Genomic DNA, 16,497 nt, shown 5'->3' with positions numbered 1-16,497 from the left:
AACGTTGACGTATCGCTCGGTCACTGTGTTCTGTTGTGTTGTGAGAGTTGTTCAAAACACTAAGTCAGTCATCCATCCGTACAGCTTGGTGTGTGGGTAACACCCCCTCCATACAACGTCACACCCCGCAAACCGCCCCTATAGCCTTCATCCAATGGCTGAAGTGTGTCGTTTCCTCGGCCCCGCCGTTGGAGAGGCGGCGGGATATAACCACACACAAGCCTGTCAGCTGTTCTTGCACATCTATTCTCTATATTGTAGTGTAGAGACCGTATTATGAAACTCCAATCCTTCTGCCCGAGTTAAGGACATCATACAAGAAGCCACATTTTCTGCCCTGTAACCTGCATTTTTGTCGTTGGATAATATTCGACGGACAGCTTGTTAAAGGTAACTGATACAGCTTTACTGAGGAGGTTATTGAGAAATAATGTAGGCTACGCTGCACCACTTTTGGGGTCTATATAAAGGCTATAACTGGCCATCGTTTTACCGTATGCTCGTTTCGATTCTCGTGATTTAGGCCTTCTTTCTATAATATCCCCAATTACAAACACAGATTTCACTTATGGTAAACTAACTAAAACTTCAGTGGGGAACACCTTAAGCGAGATGGACGCACGTGAATAATAACAGTCTGTTAACGACAAGGCGATAAACTGTTCACTTTAAACTAGGGTAACTAGACGAGGTGAACGGCTGGTCTAAACATTGCTGAAAACCCAATCATAGATTAAATAGGTATAAAATGCGTCATTGCTTAAAAAGAAAAACATCACTGATAATAGCATTTTTAACTAGGAGGCCGATGCTGACCACTATAATATGTCCTTTTGCAGAGCATTTAAGTGTCCACGCAAGAACATTTACACTCGAGGCGAGACCCCATATGGACTAAACACATCAAATTAAAGTGACAGTGAGGACGCTTCGACATTACACAGGACTACAAGCGACCAAGTGACCCCTGAGCAATGTCCACCACAACCGGGCGAGGTAAACACTACAAACTAGTCATTTTAGCTAGCATAACTAGTCACATATGTAATACAGATTACAAACAAGTAGATAGGAGTTACTAACTTTTCTGCTGTCTTTTGTCTATAGCGGTGGTTTAATATAAATTCAAATTAAAGTGATATCTATATCTACACAAATTGGTATAGCAAATATATTTGTAATAATAAGAGTATAAACTTAAAACGTGATATTAAGGAACTGTTACACATAAAATTCAAAACGAAAATATCATAAAAATTCCATAAAAATTATATTCCTACTTTATTTCTAAAAATACTGAGGAATAAATTAACGTAAATATTATTTATTTATTTATAGCCGTCCAGAGCAAAAACTGGGATCATTTCGAAGCTATATTTAATTTTCTATTGCTTTTGAAAATCAATTCTCTGACGAATATAAGGGATGTATTTCACTCATAATTCTTGTTTTTCTTCTTCGTACGTAGCTTTGGGGTGTTCCGATGAGCAGACCTACTTTTTGGTATATCTTGACAAAGCGTATTGATATGACATACAGCTAAAATTATTATTTTTTAAATTGACAGACAAGAAACAATAATCCTGGTTTTCCTTAAAAAGCCTTTATAAATTTTCAGTTACCGTGAAAAGGGAAGTTATTGCGTAATAAGCATTCCGAGTAAAACATGAAACTTTCTACATTAATATTCGTAAATATTATCATTTCGACAGAAAATGCAGATTGTATGATTTTAAGGGCGAAACTTGGCATAGCGTACACCTTAGAGACGCAATTACGATATTTCAAATTAACATTAGGCTGTGAAATATGATTCCTGTGGTTCGGAACAATCACGCACCAGTCTGCACTGTAAAACAAAAGGAGGGTTTAAAGTTTATATTCTTCCTTTGGTCAGATTGAAATATTGAATTGTGCACTGACGTGCTGTGTGATCTCAGATTGGGGCAACCCATTGTCACTTCAGTTGTATCAATGACGGACCGGCGAAAAACTGTGAAGGCACCCCATCGAGTGTTTACGTTTGTTTGCAAAGGGGAAACAGATCCTGCTTGGATTTTTCAAAAATCTGAGAACAACACCATTCTTCAAGTCTTTGAGTAGATGTGTACTTTCACTTAAAATTTAAGCCTAACCTAAGATTCAATTATAGAAAAAGTGTTTAATTCACGTCGCCTGATGGTAAGCAACATTTGTGTCACTAATAGCTTTGCGAAATGGCATAATTGGTGTCTATTGGCGTTCTGGAAAATATTCGGTGAACACAGGTCTACTGCCTTTCGGGGACGTAGTTTATCGCCTCCAGTCCGTTACAAGTATCTTGTTTCTCGTTCTAGACGTACTGTACCCCCTTACATCAATTTTTTTATCAACTGGGATAATTTTATCCCAAGACTTCTGAACATAACTTGAACACGAAATCGATTCGTTCGTATAAAGGCTTTTTTGTTACTTCTCAATAAACGCTCTTAAGAATACAAACAGCCTTATCTCAAATACATAAAACAAACAGAACGTCATAGCCAGCTTTACTGAAAGTCTTATTGAAAAGGAGATTTGTTCGTTTGTTCAAAAAATACAAATACCGAATACGTTTTCATCTAATGCGGTTCGAATGGTGTTAATCTTTATTTGCAACTAGTGAGTTCTATGAGTTCGTTAAGCATAAAAAGTCCAAGTTTAAAATCGAACAGCTGAATAAATGACATCAAATATTTTTAAAAGCAGATAATGAGAAATGCAGGCAGGCAACTTTTGAACACTCTGGAGGGTAAACTCAGTTTAGCCAAACACATGTATGCGTGTGTGCGCGCGACAGTGTGTGCGTGTGTGTGTGTGTGTGTGTGTGTGTGTGTGTGTGTGTGTGTGTGGCGTCGTGTTGCACTGATGTGCTTATTCCCTTGGGGTGGCTCCTCTTTAATATCCTGCCGGTTGCTGAAGCTTGGCGAGGAGAGTTTTACACACTCCGCTAGCAACGTTAATGGCGCCGTTTGATGTGGAAATGAAAGCTGGGAAAGGCCTAAAAGGAGCGCGAGGGGAAACAAGGAACTGAATGGGTTAAATGAAAAGCACGGTGCTTCTATGAGAGTTATTGATGCAGACCGCGATGACAGAAGAGCGCAAATTTCTATACAAAAGGCATGGCGTTTCTGTGTAGGCCCAAATATCGCACCTATTGTGAAATTGTAAAGAATAAAATGAGAATATATTTTTCTTGTCTTCTCGCTATCAACACGCTTTCTGGTCTTTTTAAAACTCAGTGAAAGCACGATATTTGGGTTATTACGAATAATGACAATTTCTAAATATTTACAAAAACTGACATTAATTATGCTTTACTTTATTTATTGGCATTTATCGTCGACTCACGTGTTTTTTTTTTTGCTGATTGCGGTTTACCTAAACCTAAAAGAGAAAATCATAAAGGCTTTCCGCAAGGCTATTTATGTGACTTTATAGCATTAACAACTACCAGGAATATAGCATAATATTGTCTATTTGTGAGGAAAGTCGTGATTTAATTAAAGTGATTTAGATATTTTCACATCAGTGTAGAGACCTCAGGGATAATAGTGAACCATCTGAGTGAAATGATGTGTGCAGATAGATGTCAAGGTTTAAGACTATATGAGCAAAAAATATTTATTCTACACTTTTCACACATCCTGCAATGTGTGAAATTGCAGGATGTGTGATGCATTTCACACATCCTGCAATAAATATTACTAGAAGAATAATATATGGAATTATGGAAATCTCAGTCTTCTGTGACCCCATTGAAATACAAATCTCAAAGTTGGGGTTGTTTCACCGTCTCTATAATGTGGAAGATATGCACATAGACCACATACTAGTTAAATCTGAAATAATTAGCCAGTTTTCCGTTTCATTGCTGATAATCTGTTGTAATAATTACCTGAACTGTCTCTATGTTAAGAAATGTATGAACTGTTATTATGGTTTTGTGCTGATGTCTGTAGGATTATTACATTTTCAGTCTTGAAATAACGTACAATAATGTATAAGACCAGCTCAAGTAACAAGCAACATTTGTTTTTGAGAAACCTATAACATACAGAATTCTCTACACACTTGCTAATTCTATTTTTATGATGTAGCACATTCATCCTATTTTAGGTTGAGCTTTTTATAAGCATGAGCTGAATCAAAGTAATAAATGTTCAGAACATTTTGTATCCATGTTTTAGGTAGAAATAGATTAGGAAAATCAACATGAACATTTGGAAGCGAAAAATATCCCTTGTCTTGAAGTAAGTTAACATGAAGAAACATTCACAGGTTTTATTTAATTTGGGTCAACAGAAGTGACCTTTTTAGTTTTCTTCTGGGGAACTGTCTTTGATGTTGTTAACTTTTTATTGTCTAAGAGGTTAAGGAAAAATAGCCCAAATGTCTATGAGTGCCAACTGCTGATTAGTCAATATATCACCACTTGGTTGTGGTCCTGTTGACAAATTTCTCATGTCTGTTCTTATTCACCATACCAGGTGTCTTTTAATGCTGAAATAAACGTGCTTAGCCAAGTGTGGCCAGGTCCACGTCCAAGTGGGCATGACATTTATGTGTGTTCATCCCCTCTCTTCCCCCAGGGCATGGGGGTCTTAATCAACTAGGCGGCATGTTTGTGAACGGACGGCCACTCCCGGAGGTCATCCGGCAGCGCATTGTGGACATGGCTCACCAGGGTGTGCGCCCCTGTGACATCTCCCGGCAGCTCCGGGTCAGTCACGGCTGCGTCAGCAAGATTCTGGGCAGGTGAGAGGCCCGGGGAAGGGCAGATATTTGGATTAGAGTGGCTTTCCAAAGCAGGGTCGAGGGCAGCAGGCTGCATTATCCGTTTAGCCTGAAGAAGATATCAATCCATTTGGCCCCTCTGTTTGGAGTTCCTTTTAGAAGTCCATGGCCAAGATGAAATAAATGGGTGGTGGTGGGGGGACATTGGTAGCTGTTACATTGTATTGGTGCAAACAGCTATGTACCTGCAATTTTTAAATATAAAGTGATATAAAGTTATCGCTATTTAAAATATGCTCAGATTGTGACAATATTTGGAACCACTTGGATGTTTTTGTGTGAAGCATATTTGCGTTGACCATTCAACCTCTATGTTGATGTCAGCATGGTGCAATCGAATGGAATCCCTCCAGAATTCCTCACAGATTCTTTACCTGTCCATGTCCTATCCATCTCTGTATCTCCACCCCCAGATACTATGAGACAGGCAGCATAAAGCCTGGAGTGATAGGGGGCTCGAAGCCAAAAGTGGCAACTCCAAAAGTGGTGGAGAAGATAGCCGAGTACAAGCGGCAGAACCCTACCATGTTTGCATGGGAGATCCGAGACCGGCTACTTGCAGAGGGTGTGTGCGACAGCGACACAGTGCCCAGTGTCAGCTCCATCAACAGGTAACACCTGCCAACGAGGGCCATTTCTGCTGGAGTGGGACTCTAGTAGGTTGCCAGCACATCCCCAGTTCACAAGAACCAAAGCTAAACCCTTTTGTTACTAATCCATATCCTCATATGTGTTTATCATGTCTTCAACAATACCACCTCATGATACTTGGCATCAGATAGTCCATGCTAATCACGAACTTAAGGGCTGTGAAACGTCTTTTCAGGATCATCAGGACAAAGGTGCAGCAGCCATTTAACGTGCCCTTGGAGAGTAAGAGCCTCAGTCCGGGCCAAACGCTAAGTGCGTGCCGCTGGGCCCCGTTTCATCATAGAAATTCCTATTTTTCCTTCCCCATTCCTCATTCCTGGAACTCATTTTTTATTCTTTATTTCTTTTTAGTTCCAAGTTCAGCCGTCACCCCTCCTGAGTCGCCCCAGTCAGACTCTCTGGGCTCCACCTACTCCATCAGTGGCCTGCTGGGTATACCTCAGACAAGCTCGGACGGCAAGAGGAGCCATGACGACAGTGAGTCTTTGGGCCAGTTGCGAACAGTCATGCTACACGCTCACATAATCTCATTTGGATAATAGTTAACTAATACCTCTTGGTACTAGATAAAAGGAAAACAGACGATTGCATGTATAGTCAGTGTAAAAAAGGAAATAAAATGGCACATTGTACTCTTAGCATGTAATACAAACATATATCTTCTTTACACATATTTTTATTAGTAAGGTAGTGAAGTTACCAGAATATAATGCTAAGAGCTAATGTACTGCGACTATTAAACGCAAACTTTAGTGGCACCAAGTAACTTACCTGTTAACTTATTGGCATCATGGCTGTCTCCCAGGTGACCAAGAAAGCTGTCGGCACAGCGTGGACTCACAGGGCAGTGGAGGCGGGGCCAGGAAGCAGCTCCGCCCCGAGCACTTCTCCTCCCAGCACCTCGACTGCGGGTTCGAGCGGCACCACTATGGTGGAGACACGTTCAGCCATACTGCAGCTGGCAAGAGCGAGCAGGTACCCACATCACAGAGATGCAGCCATCTCTCACAGCTCAACCACCCGAGGAGATGACCCACAAAACAAAAAAAAAGAACAACTTAGTCTACTTCCATGCTGGAATATATTAACAGCATATAGTGGAATATTACACGTTGAGGACATATCCTATATTCCCAGCAGTTGAGGACTTCAGCAGTTGACGAAGCAATAAGAAACGCAAATGCCAGTACAAACCAAGCAGGAATCAGTAGTGTGTATTTCTTAGCTGTCAGTGTTTAATGATTTTTCTTCATTCCCTGCCTGCTCCGCAGTGCCTCTATCCCCTCTCGCTCCTCAATGGGAGTCTGGAAGAGGGCAAGAGCAACCTTGCAACATCCAGTGCCACCATTGGCCGGAACTTAGCAACACACCAGGGATATACCGTGGTCACAGGTGATGAATGACAAGATTAAATAATCTCTCCCTTTCCCTCTCCTCTCTATTACACACTCTCTCTCTCTCTCTTTCTCTCTCTCTCTCTCTCTCTCTCTCTCTCTCTCTCTCTGTCTCTCTCTCTCTCTCTCTCTCTCTCTCTCGCTCTCATATTCTCACAGTCTTTTCCTCCTCCACAAGCATGGAGGTATGTTAGTAGAAGCTGGCCCATGGAAAACACCCCAATTACTAATCAACACAATACTGGTCATAGCGTTTTACATGAATGAGCATAGACATGCTTTACTGAAGAGTCACTGTGCTAAGTGGGTGGCTCTGTCATGCTCGCTCATGCATTATGATATAAATTTGGTCAATTACTATAACCCTTGCCTTATAAAAACAGGTGCAGATTTTTATACCACATACCATAGCAGTCAAACTTCATTCCGCCCCTCCATAATTTGTTTGTTCTCATTATTATTTGCTTTAATCATGATATAGCATAATTGGACATTGTTGTTGCCACAATCCACTTAATTTTTACATTAAATTAATTCCATTATTTCATTTTTCCACTTGTTTATGAAATACATGGCTCCACCTCAGATCCCCTACAGCCCCTCCCAATCTGCCTGAAACAGGAAATGTCACCTGAGGGGGCCAGTTCAAGCCCCTCCCCCAACATTATAGCCAATACTGCATTCCTGGATATGGGTTCCATTTCTGCTCCATCACCAGTGTCCGTGGGTAACAGTTGCAACAGTGCCACACATTTCTCCCATGCCTTCAACTCATTCCCCCATCATGCACCAGTGTACGGCCAGTTCAGCAGCCAGTCGCTCATTGCAGGTAAAAAACAATAACACATTTCATCCTAAACTTCACTTTTTTTTTTGCCTTAGTACCTATTAATATAATAAGCACTGGCCTCATACTGCAGACATGTCAGCGTGTTTTTTTTTGCTTGTTTTGATTAGATCCAGAATGAGGTGCTAAATATACCTCATCTGTAATTAAGATGGGGCCTCAGACACTAATATAAGTGCGTTATTTCTTCATATGTGTTTCACAGGGCGAGATATGGTGAGCTCCACTCTCCCTGGATACCCACCACACATTCCCGCAGCTGGTCAGACAGGTTACTCATCCTCTGCCATCACAGGAATGGTAGCAGGTGATAGCACCTATGGCACACACTCCACACCCCAACAGTATATACCCCAACATATACCGCAATGCCTTTACTATGCAGAATTACACTTCAATTGTAGTCTTCTTTCTCACTTGACATATTCCTCAACAATTAAAACCAAAACACTTTTCAAACTTTATTCCATATCTGATTTACAATACACTTAACTTTCCAACTCAATAAAATGAGGAACAGGAGAAAATGAAGAGAGATGTCACTTTGTGAGAAATGCTTTGATGAAAAATTAGGTTAGGTGGCAGTGAAAAGGCTACAGTCTGATAGAAAAGGAAAGAGAGGGAAAGAAAAAGGAAGAAAAGGGAGGAGAGACAGAAATGGATAGATAGAGAGAAAGAGAGAGAATGAGAATGAGAATGCTGGAAGGGCAGGTTTGGAGATTAACAGGAAGGAGAGGTGGGTTAATGAGTAGCCTGCTCGCTTTGGTGAACTGCGTCGCAGCAGAGGACGGCCCAGGGGGTACGAAGGAACAGACCAAAGGTTCCGCCCTGCTGCCCGCACTCCCCACGATGCCCTCCCTCCCCACCCGACCACACATCGCCATGGGAACTGTGGGGCCCCACAGAATGGGAGGGGGGAGAGAGTGAGGGGTGGTATGGAGGTTCTTAGGAAGGAGGGAGTGGTGTTGGATGGAAAAATGTACAGTGTGTGTGTGTGTGTCTGCGTGTGTGTGCGTGTGTGTGTGTGTGTGTGTGTGTGTGTGTGTGTGTGTGTGTGAGCGAGAGAGAGAGAAAGAACATGAGAGCAAAAGGCAGACTAGCAATAGACAGAAAGAGAAAGAGAGAGTGTGGAAGGTGAGAGAAAGAGAAAATGAGGAAAGGACTTGCAAGACCAATGCCTATAAAAATACCTGCTAAAAAGAGAGGGGAAGCTGACTAGTGAGAGAGCATTGACTACTAGCTGACTAGTTGGTGCCAGTGTGAGTGTGTACTGCGTGATGTGCCTCTCTCTCTTTTTTTATTTGAAGTCTGTCCTCCGAAGCGCGAAATGAGAGGGTCTGATTTATTATTTTTCTGGTGGGCTCGCTGAGAGGAAGCGTTCATACACAATTACTCCCCGAGCAGGGACGGAGGGGGCTCGCGAGGCTGGCCACGGGGGACTCGATCCTGCCGACATAATTACCAATTAGATATTGGAATGTTAAAAAAAGAAAAAGAAGGGGATGGAGAGAGAGAGAGTATGAGAAGCTAAAGAAGCAGGTGAGGGAGGGAAGATGAGGAGGATGGGGGGGTTGGGGGTGATGTTGGAGAGAGGCTGGGTGTATGCACCAGTGAGCGGAGGGATGTTCACTCCTCAGCCCTCCACCTGGCGGGGGATTAATGGTTTACAAGCCGCGCTTGACCATCGGGTGGGTGACTTGGTGAGTTGCGGTGCGAACACAGGCTGGAGAAAGGGGCGATGAGACGTCCGTGAGAGGCAGGGAGCATTTGCAGCCAAAGGAACATCTCCAAGCATGTTTTCCTTTCTCTGCCTACGCGCTACACCAAAAGTGTATTTCTTGAGTGTGCCTATTTATTTATTTATTTATTTATTTGCATACATGTGCATTTTAAGAGTGCTGAGTGTGTTCTTCCTTTGCAGGTGCGGAATACTCAGGCCAGACGTACACACATTCGCCGTACACATCCTACAGTGACGCCTGGAGATTCACCAACTCCAGCATACTAGGTAGGCCAGAAAGAGAGGTCTCACTCTGCTTTGTTTTAACCCTCATCCATCCAGATCTTCTGCTTCCTTAATTCGTATCCATTCTTGGAGGTCATTTGGAAAATTATCAATGACCTGTACACAAACTACTGGAGAAATTTATGTCATGCAGTAGAGTTTCAGTCACATGCTGCTCACACACACATACAGAGAGAGAGAGAGAGAGAGAGAGAGAGAGAGAGAGAGAGAGAGAGAGAGAGAGAGAGAGAGAGAGAGAGAGGGGGGGGGGGCGGAATCGTGGTGCTTGCTTGCCAACAACTGGACTTCTCTTTGGACAACCTTTTTAAAGGACATTCACAGGGAAGTCACAAGACAGCCATTAACTTTGAGCCAGCTGATCTTTAGCTTTAAAACAACACATTGTTGGGAAAGGTAATAGGTCATTCTTATTCAAAGTTCAGCTAGTGCACGAACCATCAATATTTCTGCAGTACAAATTACGCATAATTATATAATGCCGATCTTTTAAACGTTTAAGGATATTTCCGAAACGATCATTGCGCTTGCTAATGTTAGATCTGAGTTTTGTAAAATCTCTGTCTCCCCCTACAGGTTCACCATATTATTACAGCTCAGCCTCCCGCACAGCTCCGCCCTCCACCGCTGCCTACGACCACCTTTAGTGCCAGACAAGAAGACGTTACGCGAGGCCTGGTCAGCTACTTGTGAATAAAAATGACGTGGACATACGTAAAATACAAAGAACTTCCGTTGTATTCTCTTGTCTTCAGTCGCAGAGGGTATGACGAGGGAAACAACGAGAAACATGAAGGACATGGAAAAAGACCAGCAAAGTATTCATGGACAATATTTTTGTTGCCTGAATGACTATTATTTATTTATTCACTTCGTTAACAGCCTCCACAAATGCAATTTACACAAGTTTACAACTTCCATTTAAATAGCTTTCATACCTTTTCCAAGGTTTAAAGTTAGGGACCTAGTTTTGTTTGCATTCCAGGCATTGTCCAATTGCCAAAGATCGATCGTCTTACAGCAGATTGTTGTGTGACAAGAACGGAGTTCATGACCTTGGTATACTCTATTAAGAAAACCAACGTTTCCGGTTTTTTTGGGGGTTTTTTTGTTTTTGTTTTTTTGCTGGCTATTGTTCTCAAAATATTTGGGCTTTGTAGCCACATACTACTTATACGCTTTCGAAAGATCTATTTTCCCAACAAACTCCCCGATTAAGTTCATCAGAAGCAAGAGCCGCATTTCACAGCCAGTGACCATTAGCCATCAATCTAAAGAAAAAAAGTCAACGTGTACATATTGTAGAAAAGGAAATCCCTTATTGAAAATTCCCCTTTATTCTACATATAAACAGAAATGGGCGTCGTGGAAACGAATTAATAAATTGAATGGGAAGTTTAAAAAGCTTTTTCATTGTTTTATTATCCTCCCTTCCCTGTACTACATGTCAAATGGTTCTGCTAAGATCTGTGATTAAACTATTCATTTTTATTCTATTGTCAAGCATATGATTAATCAATTTCTACAAAATTATTTTTAAATAAAGAAAGCATGATAAACGACTCCTCCCTTTTGATTTTTTTTGAGAAATAAGTGAAACATTTTCTAGAAATTCTATGCAATATACTGTCTATTAACATCCATGTATTCATATATTCATGTTCTGCTAGATTTGTGAATTTATCGTTAGCCTATATAATGATGGCTTTTCTTAAAAATAAAATTAAACAAAAATAATGATAATAGCGTCTTGATAAATATTCATGTACCATTGTGCATCAGGTCAGACAAATTTATTGTCAACTTTAAGCAACAATCACAGTTTATATAATAGTTGTAACTATATTATTATTATTATTATTATTATTATTATTATTATTATTATTATTATTATTATTATTATTATTATTTCCAGTAAAAGCCACACCCAGCTACTTGTTTCGCAAGTCAGCGGTTTAACGTAACGCATGAAAGGGACAAAAGCAATGATCCTGAAAACACGCGCATCTGTTTAATTTCCTTTTTTTATTTTCTGCATCACGTACTTTTATTTGCAATTATTTCTTCCCTCTTTGTGGCCTCATTACAATGCCGCTTTAACGAGGCCACGGTTCGACGCTGCCACGGCCCACCTGGATACACCAGCATACGCGCGGGAATGATAGATAGCCTCCCTTTCCTCAAAAAACTAAATTTCGAAAAAAAAATCGAAAAATATCGCGGAAAATGTTTAATAATAGACAGAAAATCAGGTAGGCCTAGGTGAACTGCTGACTATCTAGTTACAAACTAATACACGCTATTAAGTATTTGTGGTCTTTTTAAAAGATACATTACTGAAGGAAAGGGGGATACACAAGAGTAAGATAGAAGAACTGAATATAGTGTACGCAGCGTATGCAAAATAGTTTGCATATCCCTATTTAGTAAGTTGCGTGTTTGCGAATATTAATTCCTCTGATGGTTGACATTTTACCATATTTTTAATTCCTTTGATTACTGATATTTTACCAAGAGCTGGTGGCAACGTTGCCTCAAGAGTGTAAATGTGGTAGCGTTCATAAGTTGAACGTAAAAAAATTCATGAGGCAATGTCAAATTTCTGCGGGGAAATTCAGGGCTTTCCACACTGTCATTGTGTCTTTGAGCCTGATATTGAGTTAAACTGCTCCAGAGGTATTGTAATGTTACATCTGCTACATAGAGCACGGCTTAATTAACTCCACGTTAAATTGCTGAAGTTAAAAATTACTCCTCCTGGCTCTCTCATGCTTAAGTCCCTCAATAAAGGCCAGCCCTGTCCTGGCTTTCCGTTCTAGCTTCGCTTTACTCCTGCTCTCTGTGAACCTTAACGTTCCACACACTTCTCTTTGTGAAGTTGAAGTGGGTGGCCCTCTTACATTTCTGTAGAGGATACACAAATGTAAACTTACGTGCTCACGCATGCAGAAACAAACGGGCATTGTGGAACTGTGCGAAAGAGTTTTTCAAGAAAACGACGCTGCTTTTCATAGTAGCATACATGACACAACCCAAACCTGTCACGAACCTCAAACTTCTTGATCAGTCGTGCCAAATGGGATGCTGCCAATAGCATAATGACCGCGAGTGACAAAATAAAAGTCCTGAGACGCCAAAGGAATGGGCAAAAACAAGAACGTCTACTCAGAACGCCAGAGGTAGTACTTCGTCTTTTAAGGGCTCTCCCTAGTTCAAACCATTGCCCCTCCCTCTCTGTAGTTCAGGGTGACAGTGGACCTATTAGTGTGGTGGCTTGGGCTATGCTTGTGCCAGTAATGAGCCCGGCAGCACAATACAGGCACTAGGCTGGAACAGCTGAGGGAGGACAAAGCCAGCAGGATGGGGCTGGCGCACAGGGTAACTACCTCTGGCACAGGGAGTGTTATGGTGCTGGGGCGGTGTGTGTGTGTGTGTGTGTGTGTGTGTGTGTGTGTGTGTGTGTGTGTGTGTGTGTGTGTGTGCGTGCGCTGCTATCATTACAGGGCCCAAATAAGAGATGCACAGAGGCCCCTTGAGGAGCTCCTGCCAAAAAGACAGTCTGGCCTCTGTGTGTGTGTGTGTGTGTGTGTGTGTGTGTGTGTGTGTGTGTGTGTGAGAGAGAGAGGAGTTTACATCCCTCTGTCCTGGGCTAGTCAACTGGAAACTTTTTCATTTGTATCCTGGACTGAGACATTCATCGACAACAAACTCAAATTCCCCTTTAGCATTGTCTGCTAGACAATATTTGTCTGGCTAAATGAATTAAGCTGCACTGTTAGTGGAAATGGTGAATGGCAACACAAGAAAGCTCCAGTAATTCCCGCCTGCTAAATGTATACGAGTCCAAATGCACAGCCATTGTGACTTGACGTGAAACACTTAACCCAGATTGGGTGAATGAATAAACTTCATTAATTGATATCAGTAGCACATAGTTCATTAATGTGAAACCAGCCAGGTTGTCACAGAGAGTTTGCACCATCTTTAGAAGAAAATGAATTAGCTATAAGTGATTTTGTGTGTTAATTTGCCTTACATGCGAGATTCTGTTTTGTTTATTGAATTGGGTAATGCATATATATTTTACACTGCCTTAATGTGAACTGTGCATGTGGTGAAGAACTTGAATTATATGTGGTGAAATTGTTACAGATTTTGCATTTTTTGAAATGCATTTACGGCATAACAAATAACTCATAGCTACATGCTATGTGGGTTAATCTGAGCAAATGTTTCCTGATATTTAAGTACTACAAAGTTCATGTATCCCATGAGCATAGCTTCTTGCTTATTCATTAAAGCTCCAGAACATCATCAATAAACAAACCCATATTTTTAATGGATACTTTGAAGAACCCTGTAGAGAATTTAAATTATTCTCTTTGACCAATTCATTTGTCAAGAACCCCAGGGGCAGGAAGTCCTATTGACTAGAGACACCACAACAGACAAATGAAACAAAGCACTGGTATTCTACCCTGTTATCTTGCTCCACTCTTACACACACAAGCTTGCTCTTTTATATGCTCTTACCTGGTTGGAATTTGCCAGGTATCAGATACAGCCCTTAGGAGATATTGTCTGAACTTTTGACTTCAGGTTCTCAAGGCTCAGCAGGCCGTTTGAAGGTACCAATATTTGCTCCATTACAAAATCACAGTGGCCATTATGATAAAAGCATGTGGAACACTAACGTACTTAAAATATGACTAGATTCATCTCAGAGTGAATTTAATGTGCTGGAAGACCTAAAGTGTATTTCCTTTCTTAAAACATTGCAGTCTGTATTTATGCTAGATCACAGCCAAACAGCCAACAAGGTCCAGGCATGTAAAATAGCCTCATAAAATAGCTGTTATTGAACCATACAGAGTAATCATCTGACCAAATGCATCTCAGGAGATGTCTAGCCAAACCATTATGGACCACTTCCATGTTTAACAGTTGGCAACAGAGTTAAAGGTATATTTTGGCTTTTCTCAAACACAACTGTGTTCTGATATTGGTGTTGAAAGTTGACCTAACTGTATATAATGTTTTTCCCCCCCCCATAGATCAGGTTCCATGCACACAATGTTATGTATTCTTGTGGTGAACACAAGCAGCATCTAAATAGTAACCTTGCCACATATTATAGGTTGGCGAACCTCACGATGTATATTTTTGATCTGGGTTAAGGAAGTGATTATTCACTTTTAATGTCATTTGTGAGGTCATATTTCTGTATTGTTCAGCACATTTCAATACACAATTAAATATCCATCTAAAAGGCCACTGTTTTTCTTTGCCACTGCTGTTTCTGTTGTCATGTTTTTGTTGTCAGACCCTTGGCATATCTTACAATTTAGCAATTTTTTGTGACCAGTGCATTCTGGCTATTTCTCTGTGTGTTCTCAATAATATTGACCACAATAACAAAATTAGAAGTTTGGAACTTTGATAATGTTCCATGTTCTAGAAGGACTGAAGCGCTTTACCAGTTGCAAGCAAGCAGCCATCTGTCTGTACATACATAACCCATTATCATGTTATATATTGTTTACAAAAAATGCCTGTGCAGTGTGCCATGTGCCTTATCCTCGTTAATGCCTGTTAATCGACAGCCAGCATCGGCGGATTGCTTCCAGGTGGACCTGCCGCTTCAGGAGGCGAGCAGGATGCAGCTCATTGCCTGTGTTGAGAAGCAGCTAAATACACTGGAGCACACGCCAGGTAGTGTTGTCAGTGGAAGCAGCATGTTGCAGAGGTGAAGGCAAACATGGGTCAGGAGCTTCACTGCCCCTGAGCTAGGCAGGCACTTTACGTCAGCTCCACCGCTGTTGCTGAAACAACTGCAAAAAAAGCTTTCTATAGAGGGACGGTGTGGGGCTGGCATCATAGACAAGTGGCCCAGACCTGCATGTGCTTGGGAAAATAGAATGCAGATGTGTGGTATAAAAACATGGCAAACAGCAGTTTGAAAAAAGGCACATTGAAAGGGAAGGCAGATGTCAGTGGAATGAAAAATCTCAACATAAAATTCTACATTGTTCACAATCATTTTGTAGTAAGAGCATAATCTTGGCAGTGGCACAGAAAGAATGTGTGCATATTCATGAACTAAATCCCAACCCTAATGGAGACTGAGGTATTTGCTGAGTATGGCATGTTAGTTTTCACCACAGTTTGAGTTTCAGCCCATAGACCCAGAGGCACTGAAGACCCAAAAGGTCAAGTGTATGCCAAAGACATGAGCAGAAAGTTCATTTGAAATCCGGTAGGGGCTTTTAATGGGGAAATGTTAGTAGCAGTAGCTAGAAAAATAGGCTAGAAAATTTCACTCTTGAAAAATATATTTTTAGTATATAAAGTCCATGGTTTTGAGCCAGATAATCAATCAGTTTACATCAAATGATTAATACCACCCAAAGAAAATTGAAAGCAACAATAGTCAGAGTAAGGGAATGGTGAAGCAGAAAATTGCTGAAATGGTGGACGCAGACAGGAGGGGATACTTGGCTAAAGATGGCTAAAGATAAAAAGTAACAAGTAGAGTGCGCGAGGCGTGAGTACCAGATGGAGAATGTGTGTCAGGAGAGCCATGGAAGCCAGTCACAAATGAACCAGGATGAAGGGGAGGGATTGCAGGGTAGTACATTCAAACTTGCCTCAGAGCCACGCAGTACACGAGAGGACACAAACAACGTTATGTACAGATTGAAAAGATCCAACAATAAGAAAAGACCACAGACAGAGTACGGCAGTCCTATGGCAAAACAAAGAGGACA

General features: G+C 41.2%; 1 protein-coding gene across 9 annotated transcripts; it reads left to right on the top strand.

Moving 5' to 3' along the window:
- Window positions 1–249: 249 nt before the first annotated feature.
- On the top strand, window positions 250–11,285 carry pax8 (paired box 8). Of its 9 annotated transcripts, XM_081720018.1 has the most exons (13): window positions 250–390; window positions 840–996; window positions 1,469–1,503; window positions 4,611–4,776; window positions 5,229–5,426; window positions 5,642–5,718; window positions 5,818–5,943; window positions 6,272–6,441; window positions 6,738–6,858; window positions 7,447–7,689; window positions 7,913–8,014; window positions 9,629–9,715; window positions 10,307–11,285. In XM_081720018.1, the coding sequence occupies exons 4-13, from the start codon at window positions 4,640–4,642 to the stop codon at window positions 10,375–10,377; spliced, it is 1,332 nt and encodes a 443-aa protein (XP_081576144.1). In that variant the 5' UTR covers window positions 250–390; window positions 840–996; window positions 1,469–1,503; window positions 4,611–4,639; the 3' UTR covers window positions 10,378–11,285. The 9 variants fall into 9 exon arrangements, with proteins under 9 accessions (XP_081576144.1, XP_026882923.1, XP_081576143.1 ...); XM_027027122.3 differs by lacking the exon at window positions 1,469–1,503 and having other exon boundaries at window positions 4,635–4,776; XM_081720017.1 differs by lacking the exon at window positions 1,469–1,503 and having other exon boundaries at window positions 5,642–5,688.
- Window positions 11,286–16,497: the final 5,212 nt, after the last annotated feature.

Source organism: Electrophorus electricus, chromosome 8, assembly GCF_041902795.1.
Source record: "Electrophorus electricus isolate QZ-2024a chromosome 8, ASM4190279v1, whole genome shotgun sequence".
NCBI classification, from domain to species: Eukaryota; Metazoa; Chordata; class Actinopteri; order Gymnotiformes; family Gymnotidae; genus Electrophorus; species Electrophorus electricus.
This window is presented reverse-complemented; position numbering and strand designations above follow the sequence as displayed.

What these genes read in the sequence shown, in the direction of transcription:
- pax8 (XM_027027121.3), top strand. Translation starts at nt 975, where the DNA reads ATGTCCACCACAACCGGGCGAG. An exon ending in AGTGTCAGCTCCATCAACAG is followed by an intron (nt 5,427 to 5,641) that starts GTAACACCTGCC and finishes ACGTCTTTTCAG; the next exon opens with GATCATCAGGACAAAGGTGC. An exon ending in CATCACAGGAATGGTAGCAG is followed by an intron (nt 8,015 to 9,628) that starts GTGATAGCACCT and finishes CTTCCTTTGCAG; the next exon opens with GTGCGGAATACTCAGGCCAG.